This window comes from Amblyomma mixtum, chromosome 1, assembly GCF_055824585.1.
Source record: "Amblyomma mixtum isolate Tamu chromosome 1, ASM5582458v1, whole genome shotgun sequence".
NCBI classification, from domain to species: Eukaryota; Metazoa; Arthropoda; class Arachnida; order Ixodida; family Ixodidae; genus Amblyomma; species Amblyomma mixtum.
The window spans coordinates 55,603,690-55,629,219 of NC_143012.1; the positions used below are offsets into that span (position 1 = coordinate 55,603,690).

Genomic DNA, 25,530 nt, shown 5'->3' on the forward strand with positions numbered 1-25,530 from the left:
CCGATGGAGTTTTTTTCTTCCATCAAGCATCAAGTGCAACTTCCCCATTTACCGCTTCCGTGTCTTACCGCGCCGTTAAAAGTTGGAGTGAAATTTCTGCAATTAAAACTTCACGGCTCAGCTCATGTTTCTAGCGCCGTGAAATCACAGTTTTAGGTAAATTTTATTCCACTTTATCGGCCACTTTTTGGTTCTGGCTGCAGTGTTATGTTTTCCCGCTTAAAGAACAGCGCAGCTTACTTAACCACTTTGCTTGAATATCCTTATTCCTCAACATGGCATGCTTCGCCGTACATAATTCAGAACACTTACTTCGAACTGCTCAAACTTCTCCTCCAAGCATTTTAGTACTGATAGTTCTTTTATTCTTCTTTCATTACATTCTTACATTTTTCGCTCCCATCAAACTGGGCTCCGGTATGATCAGTGGAATTTATAATTGAGATCTCTAAATCGCTTAATTTGGATGCTGTAAGCACTCCACCATTATATATGTCTCGCCCTTCCACATCATTTCCTGAGAAGTACAAAATAAACTAGATTCAGCGTCCTGGCAAAATGTGCCAGCGTTCCTGGGCCAATTAAAAAATTCAAAACACGGGGAGACCACGGGACTACCTTAGAAACAAATTCGATCAGCGGACTTAACACATATGGAGATGAGTATCATCGCTTTGTGATTTCTATTACGTACAACGCAACTTCTTATTTTATTTGAAACATTCCAAAAGAAGACTAGCACTAAGGTGCATTGACCACCCAAAAGACCCGATAGTTTGCTTCGCCACTTGCCACCGGCCATGACTGCTAACTTATAACCAACGCATCAAGAACGTTATATATGCAATCATGAAGGCGTTCTTACTTACTTCAGCACATACACCCACACCAAGGACAGAGTATTACTACTACTACTAACTACTTCACCCTCCCCTCCTTCAAAGCTCAAGGTAATGTTTTCGCGAAGATGTAAATGGTCTTAACCAACTAGGAAAGCACTCGCTAGCCTCAACTGACGCAAGATTATTACTTCACCGCATTAAGTCAAGTTTACTAAGCAGTAGCAATGTTAGGAGGGGGGCAAGTCTTAGCATACTCACCAGTAACAGGTGCGCTCAATCGGTATCCGTAAGTCACCTCCTGTGGAGCAATGTTTGGCATCAGAGGTGTGCAACTTCTACGCATTTCAATGAGCAAACGACTTCATTAATTCCTTGACTGACTGTTGGTGATTGGTGACTGATAAGCTTGCTTCACTAGCCCACAATTCACCTCCAATGAAAGGAAGACTGTGCCGCAGGGTTCGAACCTTGTATTCCTACCTGTTGTGAATTTATGCGAACGAACAGCAACCATATAACAGGTGCACATTTGGCTCCTGTTTACTTTTTCGTAAGAGAAGAACACCTTGTTTGGACCACCTTTCCACAAATATGATTGTGAGATTTGTGTAATCAATATAATAATTACGCGAGATATACACAGCGAAGTACGTCGGCTCTTCGATATGAGGAGTCATTCAGCGGCAAGAATAAGTATTCGCTTCAGCAGACTCTCAGGAGACGTATGCTTGATTCACTTCGCTCTGAAACCAACGCACCTCTCACAACAATGCGTCGTTCAATACGCTGATTGCAATAGACGTTCTCATGGCCGGTGGTGCAAGAAGTGCCGTCTTTTGTAAAAGCTTGCAGCCCACCACGGCGTCTAATGGTTTGCATGGATGGCAAATGCCGTTTTAGTGCACGCTTGCACGCTGATACTACATTGCGATGGTGCTCTGTAAATACTTTGAAGTTCAGTAATACATTACAATAGACTGATAGTCTCTATTAAGCCGTATCGAACCATTGTAAGAAGTTTCGGTGAATAAAAAGAGGCTGTTTGATTATGCCTAGGTTTGCGTTCTTCTACGCGTCATTTTTTTTAACAGCATATCTACTTAAATAGTTCACTCGCAATGTCACAGAGGCTTGAAAACAGTAGACTCAAATTAGTCACCATCTCGAAAAACGAAAAAAAAAACAGTGGCAGGCCGTTGGGGTGAGCTTAGATGCTCTGACATTCCCTAGCGCTCATTCGGTCTTGATAACTACGCAGGGCTCTGAGAAGTGCTTTATCTCTTGAAACCGCGTCACTCCAGGATGCCCGCATGATACGACCATCCGGAGAACCGCTTATGTCAGCCACATCCGCTGATAAGCGCAAAAAAAAAAGCGGAAACGAAGGCACGTGTGGAGACATCAGTGAAACTGTGAAACCGCGAGTCGGTTTAAAACCCCAGACATACTTGGAGTTAACAAATCGGATGCCCAGCGCAAAACCTAACTATTCGTAAAAGAAGGCAGCTAGGAGGCGTGATCACAACTTCCACCGAAGAAAGAAAAGATGAATCAGTTATAAAACATCTCTGAGAATGAGGATCTTGAGCGTCATGAATGAGGCTCAACTACTCGCAAACTTTTCAAGCTGACATAAAGAGGAACACCAGGAAAGTACGGAAGTGTAATTGCGCCTATCGAGCAAATATTTCGTGCGCATTACAGAAAAGAAAACCTGTAACAAGGAAGGAATTAACTAGGCCCTGCAAGATTAGGTGTACTTGAATTTTTTTAATTTTTTAATTGAATGTTTATTTCAGGCAGACAGGGCACAAAAGTACACGTCCGACAAAACGCTCCACTGCCAGCATTATTTAGAAACTGAAGCAAAAGAAAACTTTCTTGCAATAGGCAAGCTAAGCATAGCATTGCCTCTAAAAACTGTGCGACGAAAGATTCAATGTTCTGGTTCTAACTAAAAAGGACAGGTTTCTAATGAGGAAAGCAAGATGGGAAGTACAGAAAAACAACACGAAATATCTGCTAATCAGATAAGCGACGTCATTGCTCTTCGGGAGAAACTTGTAATCCTCCACACACCGTTATAGAGCACCTCACGCTTTAATACTTTCTTTTCTATTCCTTCTCGGTATTGTGCAATGTAATTTCAGATTTTATCCTAAACTTTAACGTTTTATTCCCATAAGTAGGTATTGGGTAGATGCAACAGCTATATATCTAGATGTTCAAGGATACAGTTTAGCTGCTTTCGGACATAGACGGCCCTGCGAATTTCACTGAGCATACTCTTTTCTTGCGCATGTTCCGTGAACCGTCGGCCTTTTCTAAAGTTGACGTCTAATCAATGATACGCGCGCAGAAGTGAAAGTGTGCTGCGCTGTGTTCTGCTGCAACGCATACTAACCAACTGTTGTCAATCAAGGAACTACTATGCACTCGATTCGTTGCGCATGTCTTTAGTGCCGTCACCCAGGATGACATTTCGAGGCTTGTGACAGAGTACGACGCATAATTCATGCTGGCCACATTCGCTTGTCGCACGAAGACGTAGTCTTGGATGCTACCTTTTCATGTGGTCGTTTTTGGTGTATTGTATGCTATTGTGAAACGGTGAAGTCATCCATGAACTCTCTAACCACAGCCTTTGCTAGGCGTCGAAGCTAGACTGCTCGACAACAACTACGCGATGTCCTTCTGGCTTTTATGTACCGTAGAAAGTCCTCACCGTGAAGTATCTGATGTGTGAATCGATAAGACGAGTTCGCCCCGTTAATCGCTTTTCGCCTCAACTGATTATTTCTGGGGCTATTTTGTTTCGCCTTTTTTTCACTGATGAGGCGACTTTTCTTGTGGTTCATGCAGCGTATGTCCAGCATTTCTGTGTGATAGCTTCCTTTACGTTTGCGTACCCTTCTTCATTGCCCTGAACTGTTCGCATTGTTTTCAAAAGAATATGACTCCTGGAAACAAGTATAAGTTCGTTGCGGCAATAGCCGAACTGTTTGAAGCGCAGTAGCCGAGAGGTTCAGCGACTACGCCACTTAAGTATCTGACCCAAACACATTAACGAATATATTACTAATCTAAGAAATGCACGAAGTCCGGTACTTCTATCTATAAAACTAACAGCCAGTAAAATCCCCTTCAGCCTTTCGACAAAGCTGTAACTTGGAATCCTTTGAAGTCAAGCGCTTCCTTGAACGGTTGGAATTCTCGTGTCTTTTATAACATGTAAACTTAAGCAAAAGTTAATACTCCTGTACAGACTATTAGGGACGCAACCAGGTGACGATGCTAACTTACGCCCCAGAAGTTTGATTCGGCGACCAATCCGAAGCAGTATGGAGCACCGGCTTCGAGAGGTGGGTTCTCGAAACCGCCGACAACATCTCCAGCACCCACGACAAATCGCGGTCGGCTCCAGATTTCATCCGGTGTGAAACGGGCAGCCACGTAGTAGCCGAGTCCCGCGTCTTCCGCTGAGTGGAAGTTCAACAGACTGATAGGCTCCACTACTTCATGCATCTTCTTGACCACGAGGAGGTAATAGGCTCTGGAGGAGTAATCAAGAAAAACAGTTGTCACTGACATGTCTTATATTGGTCTAATATAGGGTAAAAAAATTGCTCACGTCAGTGGACCTTTCTGGAACTCTACTGCACTGAGCGAGAGGTTGACCTTGTCTTCGTCCACAGCGTCCACTCTTGGTGCTCTCTTGACCACAGGCACTGCAATCGTAATGACAGTAAGGTCTCATGGACGGTTTTCAGACAAGCAATAAGAATGGCTCTCCTGCAAATTCTTATCCGTCACTAGTTTGCATACGTAATCCTCAACCCTAACACAGTTATTGGCTTGTATTGAGGATAAATGTAAATTGACAGAATAGCCGACGATCTTTCTGATTCAGGCTACAATGAATCATGCACTTGCTTTTTAGTTGTAACTGTTGATGGAAAAAATATGTTCGACTTCTCTGTGCTCTCCATGCCCAATATTTAATTAAAATAAATCCCTCGCATTCACACACAAGGGCTCTGCAGCGTGGCATCGTTCGGAACTTGAAGAGGCTTATAGAAATTTGACCTTGACAGTATATGCGTATGTGCATGGATATGTACGCATGCGTGCGTGGGTACCAAAACCTTGTACACTGCTACTCGCTCTAATGGCGTCTGCCCAAAAGCTACATTGGTTTCATTGCCGCCCATCTTTTGACAAGCTTGACTCACCAAGCTTTAGTAACTCGCAAAATCTATCTTACTTGAGCAATGCTGGGCGTGAGGCGGGTGCTCAATATTTAGAATATTTGCATAATTTAGCATGTTTGAATACTTTTAAGTGCTTATATCTTTTAAGAATCATTCATTCGTATATTTGTCTGGTTACTTCCTCAAAAAGGAGTCTTCATCTCCTGTGGTCATAGATTATTCTGCGCAATGGCCGTTTTCCTTGATTTGGAATTTTATTTTGGAATCTCAGGTACCGCAAGTTCAGAGTGACAATAATTAACTTTGCGAGCTCACTTGAAGCCTTTGTGCTGAAGTTCCCGCAGCTTGCTTCACCGACACCATCATCTGTGGTTTCCTGTACACAAATGAGGTAGGTGGATCCGGGAAAAAGATACTTCAGATGAAACTGCCGATCTAGGGAGCTGTTGAAGACGAATGACTTTGGCGACCAAACTTGCACCAAACTTTCGTTGTACGAGTGGACCAATGATGCGTTCACCTGCATTCGAGAGAGAAGGCCTTAGCCAACGCGGGTAACACGTATACGAACAACTATAACTCAACTGAGCAAACAAGCTCATTTCCTTTCATTGAGCTCGGTTGTAGACAGTTCTCAGAAGACGGAGAAACCACGTACTTTTTCTAGCATGCCGTACGTCACGCTAAACCTAAACTAAACTTTATAGTCTAACTTGTTCCCAAAGAGCAATCGAACTCAGGCGTGGCGGTAGGTTCACTGCACGGACTAGCACTATGTCACCACATGTCTTCGTGCGCAAAAAAATAAGATAACAGACATCATTCCACCGTAATCGCACTGCGTATATAAAACTAAAACACTGGTCACGTGATATTTTGGTAGGCTTAGCAATCATGCAAGCCGAACAAGCAGGTAAATGGCAGTAAGGAATAGGTCCCTGCATTAGTTCGAAGCACAATTCCTCTTTCCGAAGTAACTCCGGATACATGATCCCACCATATCTTTGTCAGGTTCGATACGGTAGCTAAAAAGAAAATGACACACCCATGGTATGCAGGTGCTCCGAGTTAACTGGTCCACTTCTGCCTTCGCAGTTACTGTATTCGTTTTGAAGGCTGCTGCCGTGCGTCAGCCTGTGGTGATTGCATCTTTATTTGTGGAGAATTAGAGATACTGCTTTACGCTGTGAGAATTGCGTTCGTACGGTGCATCTTGAAGTGTTGCACGTTTGCAGGAAACTTCTTACGTTTTGTCTTCCTTTGTTCGACCAGGCAACCGTTCGTGTCTTTGGCCTGAGACATACATGTGCCATTTAGAGCACAATGCTTCATCTCGACTTATTATCACTGGAAAAGGAACTTGTCCATTGACTCTATCTCGGCTGCACACATGGCCCTGACGAAATATGACTGAAGTGCCAGGTCGCCGCTGGCGGATGTCATAAGTGAGCAAGCCTAGAAGATGCTTTCAGAATGCTTTCAGTCATTTGAGGATGCTTCGTTTAGAGGAGTTACAAGGCGTTGAGTACGTCTTGTGGTGACAGTAGACTCCACCTGAAGACGACGAAGTCACCGCCATTCATAGGGTACGAGGTCTATAGACAGGATTATCACGTGGTAGCGGTCGCTCAAAGTATGTGCGAAGGCCCTTTGCTATAGCTAGTGCAGCAAAATTTTTGTTATGGAGTTGCAATCGTTCGCTGCCATATTCCTGATATTAACAAGATCGAGAGTCTTTCGCTACAGGGCTACAGCTTCCACCTCTGCTCCGTCTAAATCTGGCTGAGTGCTTTCTACACACCTCACCTGCATCTTTCGGGAGCATATCTAGCATCCTAGTTGCTTGAAATATAAAGACTGAGCTCCGAGCGGTGACAAAGGAATAAGATTGCGGCAAAACAGAACACACCTTCGCGGAAAAGTTGAAAGCAAAAAACTGTTGCGATTCGTCATAAATTATCGATATATTTCCATTACCGATGCAGCGTAGATAATCGGCTCAATATTGGAAACGTATTGTAAAACATCGGTCCTTCAAAGGACCAGAGTAGAAGCATCCATTTGCAATAATGGGCTAATTACCTGTGCTGTTTGGGTACTAACAAATTCCGTTCAGACAGCACATCATCCGGTTGAACGCAAATGCGAGGTGAGTCATGTTATCATGACTTTTGCTTTGGCTGCACGGAAGAGAATGCAGTCTTTATTCTAACCATATAGGCAGTAGGTTCTTGCTTGGTGACGTCCGGCGCATGCCACAGGATCTTCAGGCTGTCCGCGGTGCGTTCTGAAGTGTGGAGGTTCTGAGGACGCCCTGCAGTTCAGCAGTGAACAAATCCGAGCAATGATATCACAATTACTTCAATGCTAGATGAAGTGCACTAATCGCTGAACATGGCCGAACAAATAATGAGATTTCGGGAGCCCTACGGCTCCCTTGTTCACAATTGTAAACGCAGGAGCCGTAGCACTCTCAAAACGTCATTCGTTTTTAGACTGTGGTCAGTGACGAGTAAACTTCATCAACCATAACTTCTGACAAAACGGTAGACCGTCAAAACATCGACACTGTGAACATTGGAACTGTAGCGCTGCCTTATCATCATTACTTTTTAAGCATGGTCAGTGACCAGTGAACTTAAACAACCATGAATCCTGATTACATGGTATGCCCACAAGCGATCCAGTACATCAATTAAATGCTATTAATCTCGCTGTTGAGTTGGCTAAAAGTCAGTAAACATGAGCGGTCCTCTGATGTGTTATCCCACCCGAAAACCTCATCACAGTATATGCGCAAAGTCCACAAGAGTGTACTGAATAGTGTTTCCTAGTGAATCCTAGTGAGCAATGCTGAATAGTGTTTCTCCGTGTTCACTTACGCTTTAATGCGATGTGCATCCTACCAAAACATCGAACCATGAAAAAAGAGCTTATCGCTAGTTTTCTTCTTTCCTGACGAGTAATCTCAGTTTTGTGCGCACAACCTGAGCTCAGGTGATACAATTATATTAGTGAAATTATATTTTATTGATTCCATCCGCGGCGGCCGAATTTCGAAGAATGCGAAATTCTAGAGGCCTGTGTACTGTGCGATGTCAGTGCACGTTAAAGATCCCCGAGTGGTCGAAATTTCCGGAGTCCTTCACTACGGCGTCCCTCAAAGCCTCAGTCGCTTTGGGGCGTTAAACCCCCATAAACCAACCAACCAATTTTATTATAAGTTTTCTAACTGTGATTCGCTGAACTGTACCTACAGACCTTTTGTCACCATTGTCTATTTAGCATAGTAAACGATAAGCAGGCGCTAGAGTCAATGAAAAAATTATTATTTTTTGTTATTTTGGCTCCAAGAACGTGATTGTAGGATGTGAATAGTAATTATGACAATTCAGTCATAATAACGATCTATAATATGGGATGGCAGGATAACTACGATAATAGATTTTTTTAAAAGCTTGACAACACCACAGACACTGGGCCACAAGTTATGGAAGCAGTGCACACACATCGCAGCCGACCTCCGCTCGTGTGTTTCTTGCAATACTGGCCGATGTCGCTGCGGTTCGAGTGATTTGGATTCAGTTTCTCGGCACTAGGTCGCCACTCTGCAAATCATTACAGCTGTCCACATGGCAGTCATAAAGCAGGGATGCAGCGGTGCTAAGCCGCACTCAAGAAAGTGGGTGGACGGATAGAAACAGGATGGATGGTACCACAATGTCAAGACGTAGGTAAGATGTGGGTTTATTGTACTCGCCTGAACTCGTTGTCACCTTCAGTTCCGCGGAATAGGGTGAGAATGGCGTTCCCACATTCCTTGCCTTCACCTGAGAAAATGAATGAATAAATCACTCAAGCAGTAATTAGGTAATAAGAATTATTTAAATCTTGTTTTAAACACTAGTAATGCTGCCTTTCTTTATTAATGCAATCAGTGCTCCGTCCCATGTAATCTTTTTCGGCATTTTACGAAAACATCAACTCAAAAATATACCTATGTGCTCCTCGTCACATATCGCTTACCGCCAAAGCAAGCAGTGTTTCTGAAATAAAAAGGTGCTTCAAGTTCACCAAACTGCAGAAATAGGAAGTAGCCGAGACAGTTCCCGAGAATTTAGCGACTAAGTAGATCAACAACTTATTTACAACTCAGGAGCGGGTGTATACCAAAAGGTGCTATGCACTTACTGCACTTCAAATCACATGGAGTTAAAGTTCAGCAGGGTAACTGTTTTGTCGCGTTCTGAAGTGCATTAGTCCGTGGGTGTACAAGATGATAAAAACGCCTAAAAAAATTCAGTGGGCAACATTGGCTCTCTAAATTGCAGCGAGGCAAAAGACTTTCCTGGCGCACTGTTTGGTATTGACTGCGAGTCTGTTTGTGCTGTACTAGTGCTTTATTTGACTACACACTTTTACTACGCACTTTGACTGCCGACTTCGACTGCTTCTTTAGCACGACTCTCTCTCTGCATCGATGAGGTCGGTTGTATCCATGGCTCTGTTCGCAGTAATGAGGTATGTAATGTGGTCACCCGCGCACGCCTTACGCTCCCTGTCGGAGCGGACGACAACTGTTTTATTAGTTGTCGTCTCCTCCAAAAGGGGGCGTCAGGCATCCGTGGGTGACCTCATTACTTTGAACCCGCGCACTCTGACGTCATAACCATTTCGACCAGCCGAAAAGCGTGGCACCTCTGTTGACAAGCTTCTGCTGACAACCTTCTGTTGACAACGATGAGGCATTAAAGGCTTTGACCTTAAAAAAGAAAGGCGATTGCGATAGTCGGTAAAGCGAAATCTGAGTGCAGCTCTTTACATGCCACCTGCCGGTGGCGTGCTGCTAGACGAGTCAATGCGCAGGATATGTCCTACCTTAAAGTGGTAGACGGTGCCATGGTCCAGGCCTTTCACCGTGTAGCAGTGGCGCGGCGTATGGAAGCGCCTTCTGCGCCGGCACTCCTCATGGGCCACGGTGATCTCCGTGGCGTTAGAGTCCTGGTCTCGCCAGTAACGAAGCCGGTACTGATCGAGGACACCGTGCGGAGGGTAAGGGGCGTTCCAGGACACCCGCACGCTTTCCTGGGTCACCTCGGAAGCCAGAAGATCCATCGGCTGCGGCGGGACTGTAGTGCCAGAGCCGAATGAGCGCGGGGTATAGCGAGCAGTCACTTTCGATGTAAAAGCTAAACTCTCCTAAACGCAAAATTGGGAGGACACTTTGACAACTAAATTGTTGAGAGGTGAAAGTCAAGGACACTGCCGTGACGACTTCCGGTGGATGTGACGTCACACTGTTCCCGTGGCTATGTCGATACCCAAATTATACATCTTTCGGGAATCTTAAGTGTTAATTACGCTTAATTACACATTTTTCCATCTAATTTGACATCCGATGTTTCTCCGACCATTTTGTGACAATTTTCTCTACACCGTGACGACTTCCGGTGGATGTGACGTCACACCGTTCCCGTGGCTATATCGACGTCCTGGGCTATTTTGACGCATTTTCAACATTTTTGCCTACTATTAATTAACTAATTATTGTACAGTCATCAGTTAATTAATTATAGGCAAAATGTTGAAAATGCGTCAGAATAGCACAGGACGTCGATATAGCAACGGGAACGCTGTGACGTCACATCCACCGGAAGTCGTCACGGTATGTGAAAATTGTCACAAAATGGTCAGAAAAACCTGGGTTTTCTGTCAAATTACATGGAAAAATGTGTAATTAAGCATAATTAACACTTAAGATCCCCGAAAGATAATTAACTAATTATTGTACAGTCATCTCCCGGCCGCGGCGGCTGAATTTCGGCGGAGGCGAAATTCTAGAGGCCCGTGTACCGTGCGATTTCAGTGCACGTTAAAGAACCCCAGGTGGTCGAAATTTCCGGAGCCCTTCACTGCGGCGTCCCTCATAGCCTGAGTTGTTTTGGGACGTTAAACCCCAATAAACTTAACCAAACCTATTGTACAGTCATCAAACTTGCCTTCTAGGTTCATTTTTTCCTCTTCTATCTGAAGCAGCGATTGCTTTTCTTCTACCTTTTTTAGTTCCTGAGTTACACGCCTGTGACACGCTTTGTTAACGGAAGACAGTATAAGCCGTTAAAGGCTTTCGCCTTAAAAACTGCGACAACCCGGAGCTCCTTTGCTGGCGACCACGATGGTAATGCTACAAAATTATGCCGATTAATTATTGCCAAATATAATTCCGCGTCATTTCCCAAATGTTCTTTAAGATGATTCCCATGTTCCCATGTTTATATAAGTGTCATAGAAACATCAAATGAATGCTGTTTACGCGGCGAAAGCATATGAACCAGTCGAAATGTTTAGAGACGACGCTGTACGCTGTACTTTCCCTGCATTTCCGTCGCCATACACTTCCTCACGTGTTTGTCATAGACATATTGCTGAAGCCTAGGTATAGAATCAAATCACGCCTATTGATTACACATCAATAACATGTTTATAGTTTCTGTTCAACTTGCCGACGAATTGCTCCTTACCAAATCATTTATTTCTTTCCAGTAATTCAATAGGCTATTCACAAGGCAGCTGTTTCTTTCGTAGAGCTCAACACAAACTCTAGGACTGTAATCTCTAGACGTTTCCTCTCGTGAACACAAGTACAGCCTGAGATTTTTCGTCAGCCACGACAAATTTCTTCCTTTTCCTCAAAGCTCCTACGTGGAAAGAGTAGTTGTTTAAAGAAAGGCTGGGTTTCTTTTGCAACTCATGATGTGATAAAATCATTTTTCACGACAAAAAGTATTGTCCTTAATGTCTAAGAGCCTTGGGCACGGGAAGGGCATGACGTTCTCCAGTGCACGCCTAGCCAGTTTATGCCGAGTTCCGCCGCGCGGCTTAGGGACAGTCCGAATGATATGCGCGTCGACTGAAAATCTAAATATTCAGAAGGTGCTGCACTTTCCTTGCATTCGCGTCGCCATACACATCCTCATTTCTTTGTCATGCCTTTCATACTAGACTAATAGGAAGACGTCACTCGCATGTTATCAGATACGACATAATAGAGAAAAAAATGCGCTGACAACGAATAGGCTTTGATAAAATACGGTCCAAGGCTTCTGTGAAATGGTTTCGTGCATGTATAGTTTAACTAGGCTTGTTCGATTCTGTCGCGTTCATTGTTTTCCATCTACAATTGCCTCAACCAAAGCGACAACCCCATTTTACAATGATTTAACTGAATGAATAAGAAGGATCTCTGATTCTGGGGTCCTTTCAGCCGCTTAGAATGAGCAAAAATTATATCAAATTAAAGCAAAACATATTAGTTTGTAGTCTATAGTGTCATATCGATTTGGGGAAACTTCAGTCCTCACAATGGCAAAAGCATCTTGAACGCAGGCAACTAGTAGCGAGCGACAGTGTATGAGTCTCACGGGATGGGACGGAGGTGAAGTTCAAGGAAGCAAAGTAAGGTGACAGTCCAGCGCCGTTCTCAGCGAACACTTTCACCCTGTAGCGTGTAAATGGATACAGGTTGGCGTAGGCGTGGTTGGTGGACGAGACGTTTTCCTCTCTAACTTCCGTCTCCCAGGGGTCGCTGCTGTTGAGGCGTAGCAGGTAGCTGTGTATCCGACCGTTCGCCTGGTCACAAGCTACCTCGGACCACGAGAGCAAGTCCAGCCCATCCGCGGAGACAGCGTGTCGTAGATTGGTCGGCGGACCGTCGGGAACTGCGCACGCGGTAGAGGAGAGTGAGGGAGAGAGCTTTATTTAATGAAAGACAGAGCGGTCGGTCTCAGGGATCACTATCACGCTCCCTACTCTGCCCTGTGGAAGAATATGAGTATAAAGGAGTTACGATGGGTGAATAGGGAGAAAGAATAAAACAATGCAGATGTGTACTACCAACTCCAGAAGTTTACGCCGTGCGGCTGAACAGGAAAAGATTTATTGTGCCGCAGTCACGCAAACTAATCGACTGTAATGTTTAAAAGTGTACGATAACGAGCCTGCATCATCAACTGGTAACATTACTAGGCTCTTGGGTTGCGAGGCGGCGCTACAATAATTTTTTTCCTAACAATTTTCACCCCGCAAGCTGTCGTGTTCGATAGTAATAGCGCATACATGAGCTTATCCGGTCATAAAAGTAATTCGAAATTCGTGCTGGGCGAACTGCAACTGGTTGGTTGGTTTATGGGGTTTAACGTCCCAAAGCGACTAAGGCTATGAGAGACGCCGTAGTGGAGGACTCCGGAAATTTCGACCACCTGGGGTTCTTTAACGTGCACTGACATCGCACAGTACACGGGCCTCTAGAATTTCTCCTCCAAAGAAATTCCAGCCGCCGCGGCCGAGATCGAACCCGCGTCTTTTGGGTCAGCAGCCGAGCACCATAGCCACTGAGCCACCGCGGCGGCCGAACTGCAACTATAATTCATTAAGCGTCAATTTCGAGCAGTTGTTATATGCTTTTGTGTTTTGGGATTTCTCCGCTTTCGGTTAACAATAACACCTCGTATTCTTTTCTCGGCATGCTCGGCGTTGACGTCACTGCCCGGGGTTCATGGGGGCGACTCGGAAGACGCTATGCTGGACCATTCCGCTTGCGATGACGTCACGGTGTAGGATCACGTGGGTGCCACTGGGACAGTTGGGAGGCTCGCGTGAGTGACAGCACAGTGACAGTCACGTGCCACCCTCACAGCTGTTTAAGTGACAAGCCGGGTTACTGCACCAACGCCGACGGACAGAGCGTGAATGATCAGCTAACAGCTAGGTTTTAATACTGCTCCCAGAAACAATTCATAGTTATATTATTAAGGCAGTTTTACAGTCGGGAACACAAGTCCTTATGCTACATGCTCTGTAAATGAAACCATGGATCTATAATTAGCCGCCAGCTGAAGACCACAGTTGTGGAGGTGAAAGAGCAAATTGTTTTTCACCACCACAAGTATGATTTTCATTCGTTGGCCAGTAACAGAACTATCGACTTTGTTTACTGAGAAATGTTGCAAAAACTAGTCTCACCATCTGTGCGTTAACAGCCAGGACAGGTCTAAATGAGAAGATTGAGCTTCTACCACTTCTTACAATTAGTACAAGCATGAGTACTTCAGTACTTCAGTACTTCAGTAGCCATACATCACAGGCAACGTCTCAAGTTTGAGCCCGAAAAAATACCACCTAGAGCGCGGTGTCATTCCGACTGGGTAGCTCTATGTCTTTCATAATGACACATGCCAAAACAATGATAAAGGGCAATGGCGAAGAACGAGCTCCCTACAAGGACGGCTCACTTTCCGTCCTTACCTTTTAATTCTGATAGTAAGTCTTACGTTACAAGAAAGAAATTAGTACACTTGTCCGAGCTATTTGATATTTGGTCGAACTAATCCTACTGCTCTGGAGAAAAAATTACGTTACTGATACTACATAGTTCTTGACCTTAAATTAGAGGTGCATGTCACAGACATTATCGGGAAAAATAACAACCAAGCGTGAACCACCCGCAACATCGTCATTTTACGAATTGCTATAACGATAGTCGAATTGAATTTCCACAGACCGGCTTCAACGCCTTTTTTGATTGACTGCTGCTTTGCTCACGCAGTTTAACCTTCTAACAATGCGACAACTGGGGCTAGTTGGTAATCCACAGCTCCCGTACAAATGCGCTGAGTATTACAATCACAACACGAGACACGATTGGCTTCGTACAGTCGTGTCTCGTGTTGTGATTGTAATACTCAGCGAATTTGTACTGCAGTTAACCTTCTAGTCCGACGCCAACAGAGTGCGAGGCAAGATGTAGGTGTATACGCTGTATAGTCACTCGCCGTCTGAGCACACCGTCTGTGATGGGCACATGTGACAACCACATGGTTTTCAAGGAATAACAGACCAGATTGAGCAACTAGCATGCTGCCATCTTCAAGGTTTTTTTCTCCACACTAATTTAAAATATGGGATAAGTGGTCTCCCTGAGCCTCTCATTTGGATTGTCTTGCGCAATTTCCAAACATACCTTGAATTGTACACACACACTGCATTTAAATTGCTTTTCATTCCCCTCGAACATCAAATGCCACCATTCGCTGGTTTCGTTGTAAGACCCAGACGAGAGAAACTGTGCTGTTGCTCTTGAACTCAAAGTGCATTCGGTTGATGTTCGGTATAGGTCGACAGTCAAGAATCAGCTGTGAAGAATACTTGGCTTAAAGTATAGCTTAGAACACGGCACAAAGAGGTATATTTTGTGGGAGTGACGAATGAATCACTTGCGTTCTTTGGTTTCGAGGAGACGTGAGTGAGAAAAAAAAAGATGAGAGTAAGCAGGGGATGTGAATTGCAACCAGAGAAATTAGAGTAGAATCGATGTTTAAACCGGAAAACACCCCAAGTCTAAAATGGTGTTCATACGCGCATACTAAAAGAAAACATGAAAAAAGAACAGTCACTTACTGTAATATCGCAAACAGTCTGTTCATTACTAAAAAATTAGTTTGCGGCTGCACTAGCATGCCAGCATGCGTACAAAAAGGGAGAGTATAAACAGGGAACAGGTAGAGAGAAGTAGAAGCAGGTGAAGCGGCAGGACGCTGCAAAGACTCTTCCGTGCTGTAATTCAACTGGTCAAGAAATGAAGAAGCTGCGGGGAGTCACCGGGAAGATTGCCTAAGCATTTATGCAACAATCTCAAGAGATGAGGAGAAAGCTATAAAGGCAGAAACAACAGCGGTGAAAGTTGTTCTGGGACCCACTGAATGCACTATCCATCATCCTCTCGATGCTGACCTGCTTCCTTGGTTTTAAAAATGTTTCTTCTTGGAACCGGCGGAGCAGCCAATGTCGTTGTCACAGCTCTGTATAAGGCGAAGGGACGAAGGTCGTGGAGCTCAACCCTGGTTTTCTCCGGTTCCACTGTGACCCTCTTCGTCCTGGTCCGGGGTTCGAACCCGGAACCACCGCCACACCGGAGCAGTCGCTCTACCAATTGAGCTAACCGGGACGGCAAGCTTATGGTAGGGCGAGAGCGAATTGATCATTAACTCGAAGTGGGAAGAGTGTTGGTCAAATGTTTAGGGGAATCCCCCAAGGTGGAGTAGATTTGTAATAAGGGAGTAATTACTCATTGGCATCCACCCAAGCGCAGCCATGCCACGGTGGATGCCAATGAGTAATTACTCCCTTATTACAAATCTACTCCACCTTGGGGGATTCCCCTAAACATTTGACCAACACAGTTCCCACTTCGAGTTATTGATCAATTCGCTCTCGCCCTACCATAAGCTTGCCGTCCTGGTTAGCTCAATTGGTAGAGCGACTGCTCCGGTGTAGCGGTGGTCCTGGGTTCGAACCCCGGACCAGGACAAATTTTTCTTTAACTACGAAGTTTCTGAGAAAGCTGTATAGCTTTCCTTTGTAGCCGTATGGCTGCGCTCGGGTGGATGCCAATGAGTAATTACTCCCTTATTACAAATCTACTCCACCTTGGGTGACCCTCTTGGTGTCCCCCTCTTTGAAGGTGCAGTTTCGCAGGAGGTTCTTGAGCGGAGTGTAAGTGACTTCGTGGAAGAGGACGCGACGTTCTTCACTGGGACTGCTCCAGCTGACGACGGCGTCGCGAGCGCTGCTTACCACGTCACTGTTCGCGGGTCTGCCTGCAAGTGCAAAATAGATAAGCATCAAAATAGGATGAGTTTTGTGCCACGATTGCAGCAAGACTGTAACGGCAAACACTTTTCGAGCACCTTAGGGGCAGTCTTTGCCGTCGATTACTGTGCAGAAAGGTCGTTTGCAGGCAGAGGGATGACAGTGCCTTGCATCTATCTACCTAGGGATGCTAAAACACAGTAATTCGTGCGATAAAACTACTGTGTCCACTTATTTGTCAGTGCACGTAACGGGTCGCAGGGGCAAGGGGACATATATTAGGTGTCCCGTGTGTCCCACTCATCGAAACGGAAATGGCACTATTGTGGGAATGCTGTTATGTTTATGCTATGGTATGTTAGGCGAATCCTGTTATGTTTTGTTAGGGACTGTTATGTTTTACAGGACACATGCGCGTCAGTGAGGAAAAAAAATGTTTCCCATTTGTTCTGAGTGTTTTTCCTTTCACTGTGGGTTTCTTTCTGAATATAAGACAACGTATATTTTTCAGCACCTAAAAAACAAACTTCTCGATTATATCTAGCGTTCTTAGCACCCATTCTTTATCCGTTGCGTGTAAGAAGAATAACAACGCGTGTCGGAATGATTTTTTCCCCTTCAATGAATTTCAAGAGCTAATCTTTGTGGTTCGACGTCCTCGTGCAGCTAGGTCGTTTAAGTGCTAAAGGAGATTCCCAAAGATTTTTATGTTAGACATTTGGATGAAGTAATAGTTTTAAGGTGGGGCACATTCGAATAGAAGAATGGGTAGTGGCATGCAGGTTTTTCATCCTAAAGTGGCACATATTTTATGAGGGAGGCCGTAATGTAAGTCTCCGAAATAATTTAGCCCACTTGGAAGTATAATAAAGACGCCGTATTGAAGAAAACAAATCTATTAGACGGATATCATGCTTCCGAGTATGACAAATTGTATTAGCTGCTTGTATTTAGGAAGTAACTTTTAATCAAGTGTTGCTTGCGAAAGAAAGTTATCCCAGCAAGTAGCGACGCCTGTACATGACCTGTGATGCCACTAAAAGTAAACTGTCAAGTACGGCTGTTTGTATGAATAGGTGAGGGCTACACTAAGGAGAAACAAAATAATTCCGCAAACAATCCTAAACTACACTAAACTTCTAAAGTGCACGCAGTCTTGCGACTTCATTTCTTGGAGCCTAAATTTTGAGACCTCGCCTTCTTATCATCTACCTTGTCTCGCATCGAACGACTGCCACTATTGCTGCCTACTGCGGCAGGATATACCAGGTGTCCCAGCTAAATGTAACCAAGGTTTTAAAAAGCACGGGATGTCCTAGCCGTCTGAAGGCAAATGAGGGTTGTTTAGAGTCGCGTGACCTAGTCTGCAGTATTTTTTTCGTTCTTCAAGGTTGACTAATTAGTTAAGCTTAATTAACTAACTTTTTAATTATTGAATTGAGGAACAAAGTGCCAAAGGAAAAGTTGTAGATCGCTTTGAGAAACAGCTTACTGAGACATTTGCAGCGAAGTAATATTTACGTAAAGTAGTTTTTTTAGCGGCCTTTAACCATAACTCGCACAATAAGAAAAAGCTTCCACATGACAACTGTGCCACTTCAACGTCCCAAGACGCGCCTTAAAGAATAAAATCCATTTTTTCTGCAGTCCTCTCCTCGATGAGACTTTGGGTGCACATTGGGGCAGAGAAGTGAGCGAGTAGCTGGTCATGTGACAACTTTCTTTTAAGGCCAATAAATGAAGCTACGTAAATCGAAACTTGACGGAAACAGCACTACTAGCGGTTTTTCGAGGTGATCTAAAACTATTGCATTGACACTTTCTTCCTTAAGTTAATAATTAAAAAGCTAGCTAATTGAGCTTAACTAATTAATTAGCTTTGAAGAGCGAAAAAAATAGTCAAGACTAGGCCACGCGACTATGAACAACCCTGAGTTGGTTTAACTAGACTAGGACACTTCGCCTTTTTTAAAAGTTTGGTTACATTTAGCTGGGACACCGGGTATATACAATGCGAAGTCAGCAGCGGGACCACTCCCTATGCATAATGCATTGTCTTCCCACTCATCAGTCATTGAGGGCTGGGCAGCGTTTTGTCCCCTCGCTAACAGCTGCGTGAGGATACTCGAGAATCTTCAATATTCAGCCAGTCTACCCAATCACAGACAAGTATGCCGAATGGGACAAATCGAAAAGTATAAAGCCGTCGTACGTTACCAAAAAATGAATGATTCAGCTGATACACAGCAATCATGCAGGCGTATAGTACGTTAACAGTATGAGGATGAACGGCAGAGGAGGGGTGAAATAAAATTCTTAGAAATATAAAACACAAAGAAAGAGAGAGAAGGACAGAAGGAAAGGAAGAAAGAAAGAAAGAAAGAAGGAAAGAAAGAATGAAAGAAAGGAAGAAAGAGAGAGAGAAAGAAAGAGAGAAAGAAATAAGGAGGGAAAGAAAGAGAGAAAGGAAGAAAGAAATGGATAAAGAAGGAAGGAAGGAAGGAAGGAAGGAAGGAAGGAAGGAAGGAAGGAAGGAAGGAAGGAAGGAAGGAAGGAAGGAAGGATGGAAGGATGGAAGGAAGGAAGGAAGGAAGGAAGGAAGGAAGGAAGGAAGGAAGGAAGGAAGGAAAGGAAAGGAAAGGAAAGGAAAGGAAAAGAAAGAAAGGAAGAAAGATAGAAAGAGAGAAAGAAAGAAAGAAAGAAGGAAAGGAGGAAAGAAAGAATGAAAGAATGAAAGGAAGAAAGAGAGAGAGAGAAAGAAAGAAAGAAAGAAAGAAAGAAAGAAAGAAAGAAAGAAAGAGAAAGAAAGAAAGAGAGAAAGGAAGGACGGAAGGAAGGAAGGAAGGAAGGAAGGAAGGAAGGAAGGAAGGAAGGAAGGAAGGAAGGAAGGAAGGAAGGAAGGAAGGAAGGAAGGAAGGAAGGAAGGAAGGAAGGTCGAGGGGCAGCCTCAGTCTCCTAGACGACATTTCGATAAAAGGCTTGTCTTCTTTAGCAAAGACAAGTTTCAATCTAGAAACACTGGTTAGGGGATTGAAGATCCCCCTTGTCCTTTCTTCTGTTTGTTTTGCGCTGAGAGGATGAAGAGGCATGTCAAGGTAAAAGAAAGCAGATCCGTAAACTGTCATCCTTCAACACGAGGAGTAGGGAAGAGCCATAAGATAGGGTGGTCGGAAGGAATATGAGGTCTGTGTTGTGCTGTTTGCTGCATGCTCGCGTGACGCACAAGACGACTGGATTGAGAAAGACAAGGTATATAGTTCGTGGCGAACCCTCTAGTACACCCTGATTTACTAGTGATTTCGTACTGTGCTTTATTTATTTTAAAGTGTCGATTGCAGAGCTCATTGAGTAAGCAAGCATTATACAGCGATAAACTTGGAAATTATCGTAAAAAATTAGTAATGTTGAACAGGCTGGAAAAGCAACATTTCACAATTTTTAGTGACGTACTCGACGTAAAGATTTTCATCAATGTTGGCACGGTAAGGAGCGCAGATGTGAACTATGAGAGAGGTTTCTACAAGGATATTGATGGGTTCGCACGTATTCATCAGGTACTCCGAAGTTATGAGCCGCAGCTTGTTCATATCTCTCGAACAGAAGGGAACAAAAGAGCTGCAGCCAGCAGAACTCAGCTATACGGCGGGAATATCAACGCTACTGAAAGGCCTTAAATATTATTCAGAAAAACGCGGCCAGCGAGCTCAGAAATACGCTAGAGGTAGCTGCAAAGAAAAAGACGTCATTGTCGATTAGAGGGAAAACTTTGCTTAGTGATACGATATATAAAATAAAGACCAGAAAACACCAACATAGTTGGCTGCAGCATGACTGAGGTTCCTGCCATTAAAAGAGCGCAGTAAAGATGAAATGAACGGCGGCGCAACAAGGACGCTAACAAGAAAGGGGACACCACATGCGCACAGTAAAGATAGATAAGCTAAAAACTTCACAGACTGAGTTTAATGTAAACACATTGCTGATCCAACCGAAATTGACGAGAAATTCTACTGTGTTCGGCATGTAAACATATACACTGTCGGGGAAAAAAGTGGTATAATCCACGCGGCGGGAGCCGGAGAACGGAAAACTGCGTTTCAACGCCATCTGCAGGCGGCATCTCGGACCCAGGCAGCCAATCTGTGACCTTTATTATCAGCAGTCATGTCGCTTGGCTCGTTTCAATGTTTCGTGCCTTTGCTCGCCAAAATGCCGAGCGGCGCCGCAGCAGTATCAATCTGGTGGCCCTCTTTTCATTTTATGTCTTCTTTCTTTGAACGCGCGTTCGGGATATGGCTTGAGAGCCGGCGCGCTCACCGTCATGATGCGATCAAATGCCCGCGCGCGTGGCTTACTGGTCGTGGAAGCAGCGCATTTTTGAAACATTGAAACGAGCCAAGCGACATGCCTGCTGATTATAAAGGTAACAGATTGGCTATCTGCGTCCGAGATGCCACCTGTAGATGGCATTGCAACGCAGTTTTCCGTTGCTCCGACTCCCTCCGCGTGGAGTATACCAATTTTGTCCCCGATATTACATCGAGAGTCTGTAAATGTAATGCAGTGGATTCTAAGCGAAAACGAACGTGTAAGGAGCAGCCGAAAGTGAAGCACAGAGATAGCTTTAGTAAACTAAGCGAGATGAAGTAGCCATGGTCAAGCTGATTATGATCTCACACCAAGAGATCCACCATATTCTTGGCCACCAAAGAATTCATCAGCACGAGTTCCGCATGCTTAAAGCAAGAACATACCAGCGTATTTTTTTTAATATTTTTTGTTTGGAAGGCAGTTTAATTTTCTGACATGCCAGACAGAGGACGGAGTTAGCATCATTTAATTTTTTTTCTAAATACATTCTAAATTGTCGAATTTTTTAATGCTACTTAAGCAAGACGAGAGGTTTGTGTACATTACAAGAAAGCATTTTATTTTGAATTCGTTTACAACGCAAGGAAAACCACGCACAGGAAAACACAACAGTGTGTGGGATTAGAAATGTCTGATCAGAAAGCACATAAGTATGAGCTGATTTATATAGGCTTACAGTGCATCAAACTTGAAGCATTTGAAAAATAACTGTGCCGTTAATGACCAACACTCTCACAAAAAAGTTTTTTCACAGTAACCTGAGCCGACGCGTGACTTTTGAACAGTAAAAAATGTCGCACTAGTGGACAAATGAAAAATACGCGCTGCATACGTCTGTATAGTTAATCCCCTTCTATACTTACGAGAGAAGTTACAAGATGATATAACTTCCTTTCTATTGAAATTTTACCTCAACACTGCCACAAAAATTGAATCTCCCCCCCCCCCCCCCCCCGCCCCCCCCCTGCCCCCCCCCCCCCCCCCCATGCAGACGGCGCTGTTGAGACTTTTGAGACAAATATCGACGCAGGCGTTCTTGGACGGCGTTCAAGTCTAACTTGAAGTGATAAACAAGAATGGACCCTTGCCGCATCTGTACAGCTTTAATCCTACGGAGCCTAGCAGCAGGCATTATCTGTGCAAATGCGAGTCCACTCGACCGTTTCTCATTCAATGTCATGGCGGAGACGCGCTGTTTGCAAAAAGTTATGCTGGCAAGCCCTAGCGTGCATTGTTGCAGTCTTCTTGGCGTCTCGACTATATGTGCTGCTTGAGTTTGGGAAAGTTCTGCGTGTAGTTGCGTGGAGTTGGGCCAAACACACTAGTTAAAGTGGTCTCTAAACGCGTCCTTCCCTTCCGGCTCCGGCATTTTCCATGCTCTCGGGAGTTCGAAGGCTGCCTCAGAAAACCGCATTATATAGGCTTATATAGGCAATTTATATAGGCTTACAGTCTAAAATAAATTGTTAACTATTTCTTCTTCGAAAGGGGGTATAAGAATTAAATGCATAGCAGGAAAGACGCAACCCATATAAGACGCTCATAGTGGAGGTTGACGGTAGAGGCCAAGGCCCTGGCTGCTGAAAGCTCCTATAGTCGGATACAACCTATGTCTGCAGTGAAGCTCCGCCCACATTCAGCCTTCGAGCACAGAATTCCTCCACGACAAAAAAGTAGTCCCTGCTCAGACGTTTCTTGTTACCTAAACAAGTAGCTTACCACAAAAAAAAATTATGGGCCCTAGAATTGTGATACATGGACTGTTTGACATAGCCAAATATTAAAAAGCAGATTTCTTTTACTGTTGCGACTGGGCAGCAGTGTAATACAAGACGCCGCGGACCGCGGCCCAGTGTTAGCAACCGCAGCATGCATTGTTTTGGAGGTTTTGGTTTGGTTTTCAAGGCTGGTGCATTTGTCTCACAATGGCACAAAGTATCACAGGGAGAGAGGGGACGCAGGGAAACAAAAGTTGCCAAAATCCTGCTTGAAGGGCACCCTGCGCCCAGTGTCCACTAGAGAGCTTCAGGTTCGAACGGCGTAAAATAAATTCGCATAGTTTGAATAAACAATGCTCACAGCAGTGTTTTAACGCTCAATGAATATAACCTTGAAAAACCAAAACAATAGAAATACACATAACAACAGCCTTGTCACATTGTGTACACATGCAGTGTAAGCAGCAGTAACTCAGTTTACTTATTTGGCGCCAAGAAATTTCATGAAAATTTTTCAACACAAGCATAAGCCTGTCTTCGAAGGTGTACAGGATAGTTATGATGCTCCTCCTTAACATGTGTTCAAGGGATAGCTTATTATAAGTGTGCAAGCACTAAACCGATGGCTACCAACCCCGAGCAAAATCGTCCGCTGTCTGTTCACGTTGTCTGTTCACATTTTCCGTTCACCTAGCGCGAGCACTCCGTCCCCTGCTCACTGCTGCATTGATAACCGATAAGGATTTTAAAACACGCGGGAGTTCAGCTTTTCAATCTTGTTTCTCCAGGGAAAAAATAAGCAGTGGCTTAGCTCTGCTATGCCAGGATATACGTAGCGTGAAGTATTAGCATATCTTGGTTAAGCTTGTTGCTATTAGCTTGGTTTTCCCCCTGCTATACCTTGAAATTCCGGCACGTGTAACTATGACTAAATTAAAGACGAGGCAATGTGCAGTATCAATTGTGAAGTGCTTATTTATTTATTTCTTGTGGTTTCTCTTCTTGTTCTCCTTGTTGGTGAAGCCATAGGCCATCGGCGTTCATTTGTGTTCATTGCCATTGGTGTTTTTCCTCCATGGAACATGGCGCAGTAGTTGTGTATCTCTCCACATTTATACACACGGCGCAATCTCCTCGCGCATGCGCAGTAGCCCGCAGCGGCGAGCGCGCGCGGCCAGGCACGCCATCTGTGCGTAGTGACGTCACTTGCTCCTCGCGCATGCGCAGTCTGGTCGAACAAGAGCGCCCGTGAAACGGTGAGACTGTGGCCGGTGTAGCTCACGGTACAAAATCTCCTCGGTAGCGAGGCGTAGGCAGAGCAAGAAGTCTGAGGCGCAGCCATTTAGATCGGTACGATAGGGTCGTACTCTAAAAAAGCTCAAGAGAAGCAGGCACTGAGGAGACTTTACAACCTTCATGAGCTTGAATGTCTAGCTGTTATGTCGTACTCAGAGGGAATTGCTAGCGTGGATTGCCGACTTCAACTATTCGGCGCGGAACGGTACAGGGCTCCCTGTGTTGGCTCTCGCGCCAACTGAGCCTTACATTTTGAGCGACCGACTGGACAGCCCTTGCTTGATAGAAGCCGCCATACTGCATGCAAGTTCATGTCCGAAATTTCTTTGTCACCAGCCTTGGTCACAAGCCCTAATGAGATTATGTCAGAAATCTATTATGAACTTCCTCCGCCGCAGTGGTTAAGTGGTTAGCGCGTTCGGCTACTGGGCCAGAGGACCAGGGCTCAATCCAGGCCGCGGGGGCCATGTTTGGGTGGAGGCGAAATGCAAAAGTTGAATAAGAGCCCCATGTGCTCGAAATTAATCGAGTCACATACTATGGCGTCCCTAAAAGAACATGTCACTTCGAAACGTTAAACCTAACAAATAAAAAATAATAATGAAATTCAGTTTGAATAAACTATGAGTTTTTTCAGCTTGGATTTCAAGATATCAGTGTATGTTTGCTCGCAAATAAAAAAAATTTCTAGCCTGCGCCTGTCTTGTCCCCGATCTCATACGCGCTCTTTTTTGCGCTGTGTTTTTTTTAAATATTCACTGGCATGGCACGTTCTCAGTTGTATAAACTGCGAAAATTGATCTTAACGAAGGCATGAGCATCAAATGAGCTTATAGTGAGCTAGCGACAGCAGTCTTTCCCTCACCAAAAACTTTTGCCATCATATTTGCTGGTAGTCGCGTGCAAAAGCAGCCCGACACCATGAATCCAGTGCCACGTACGATTGCGGAGCGTTTTCTCGTTAAGCGAAATGCCCGTATCTTGCATTCATGAGTGGCAGGAAAGGCGATAATTTCCAATTACTATCACATGCACAATTAGGGCTGAACAAATCTGCCAGAACTGCATATTTTTATGTTAAAGGCAAGGATCCCGCTCAGGTGCACGGTTCTCTGCGAATTCTCGGCTAAGGAGCTCGCTGCCACGACTTCCCTGAATGCAATGCATGACGATAGAAGATCGAATTGCTGGTCTCATGTCCGGTAAGCAACAAAATCTGCCAAGTCAGAAAACGCTGTCCTTCGTACGAGACCGATGTATTGCTTTTGATCAGCTCACTCCCCAAGTAAACTGTTCGGTTTAAGGGCGTTTGAGGCATCTTAAATAAACTTTGATCGGTTACTGATGAACCATACCTCTAATAATGTTTAAGATACAATACCTCAGTTCATAGAATTATTGGTTGCAACAACAAAGTTATATCTGGGAAAATATTTAAATCTGTTT

At 44.4% G+C, this 25,530-nt stretch overlaps 1 protein-coding gene across 3 annotated transcripts in view; it reads right to left on the minus strand.

Annotated features, from left to right (window-relative positions):
• LOC149366339 (receptor-type tyrosine-protein phosphatase epsilon-like) overlaps positions 1-25,530 on the minus strand; it is a 65,925-nt gene that overhangs the window by 39,794 nt on the left and 601 nt on the right. For 2 of the 3 annotated variants that reach the window (XM_089550211.1, XM_089550218.1), the window contains exons 2-9: positions 16,537-16,707; positions 9,932-10,182; positions 8,814-8,883; positions 7,267-7,367; positions 5,369-5,573; positions 4,474-4,570; positions 4,146-4,395; positions 1,101-1,140 (exon numbers count right to left, since the gene is read on the minus strand). In XM_089550211.1, coding sequence (XP_089406337.1) covers positions 1,101-1,140; positions 4,146-4,395; positions 4,474-4,570; positions 5,369-5,573; positions 7,267-7,367; positions 8,814-8,883; positions 9,932-10,182; positions 16,537-16,707 — 1,185 coding nt within the window. Of the gene's footprint in view, positions 1-1,100; positions 1,141-4,145; positions 4,396-4,473; positions 4,571-5,368; positions 5,574-7,266; positions 7,368-8,813; positions 8,884-9,931; positions 10,183-12,474; positions 12,770-16,536; positions 16,708-25,530 lie in introns of those variants that run through there. The other variant, XM_089550226.1, reaches the window with a different exon arrangement.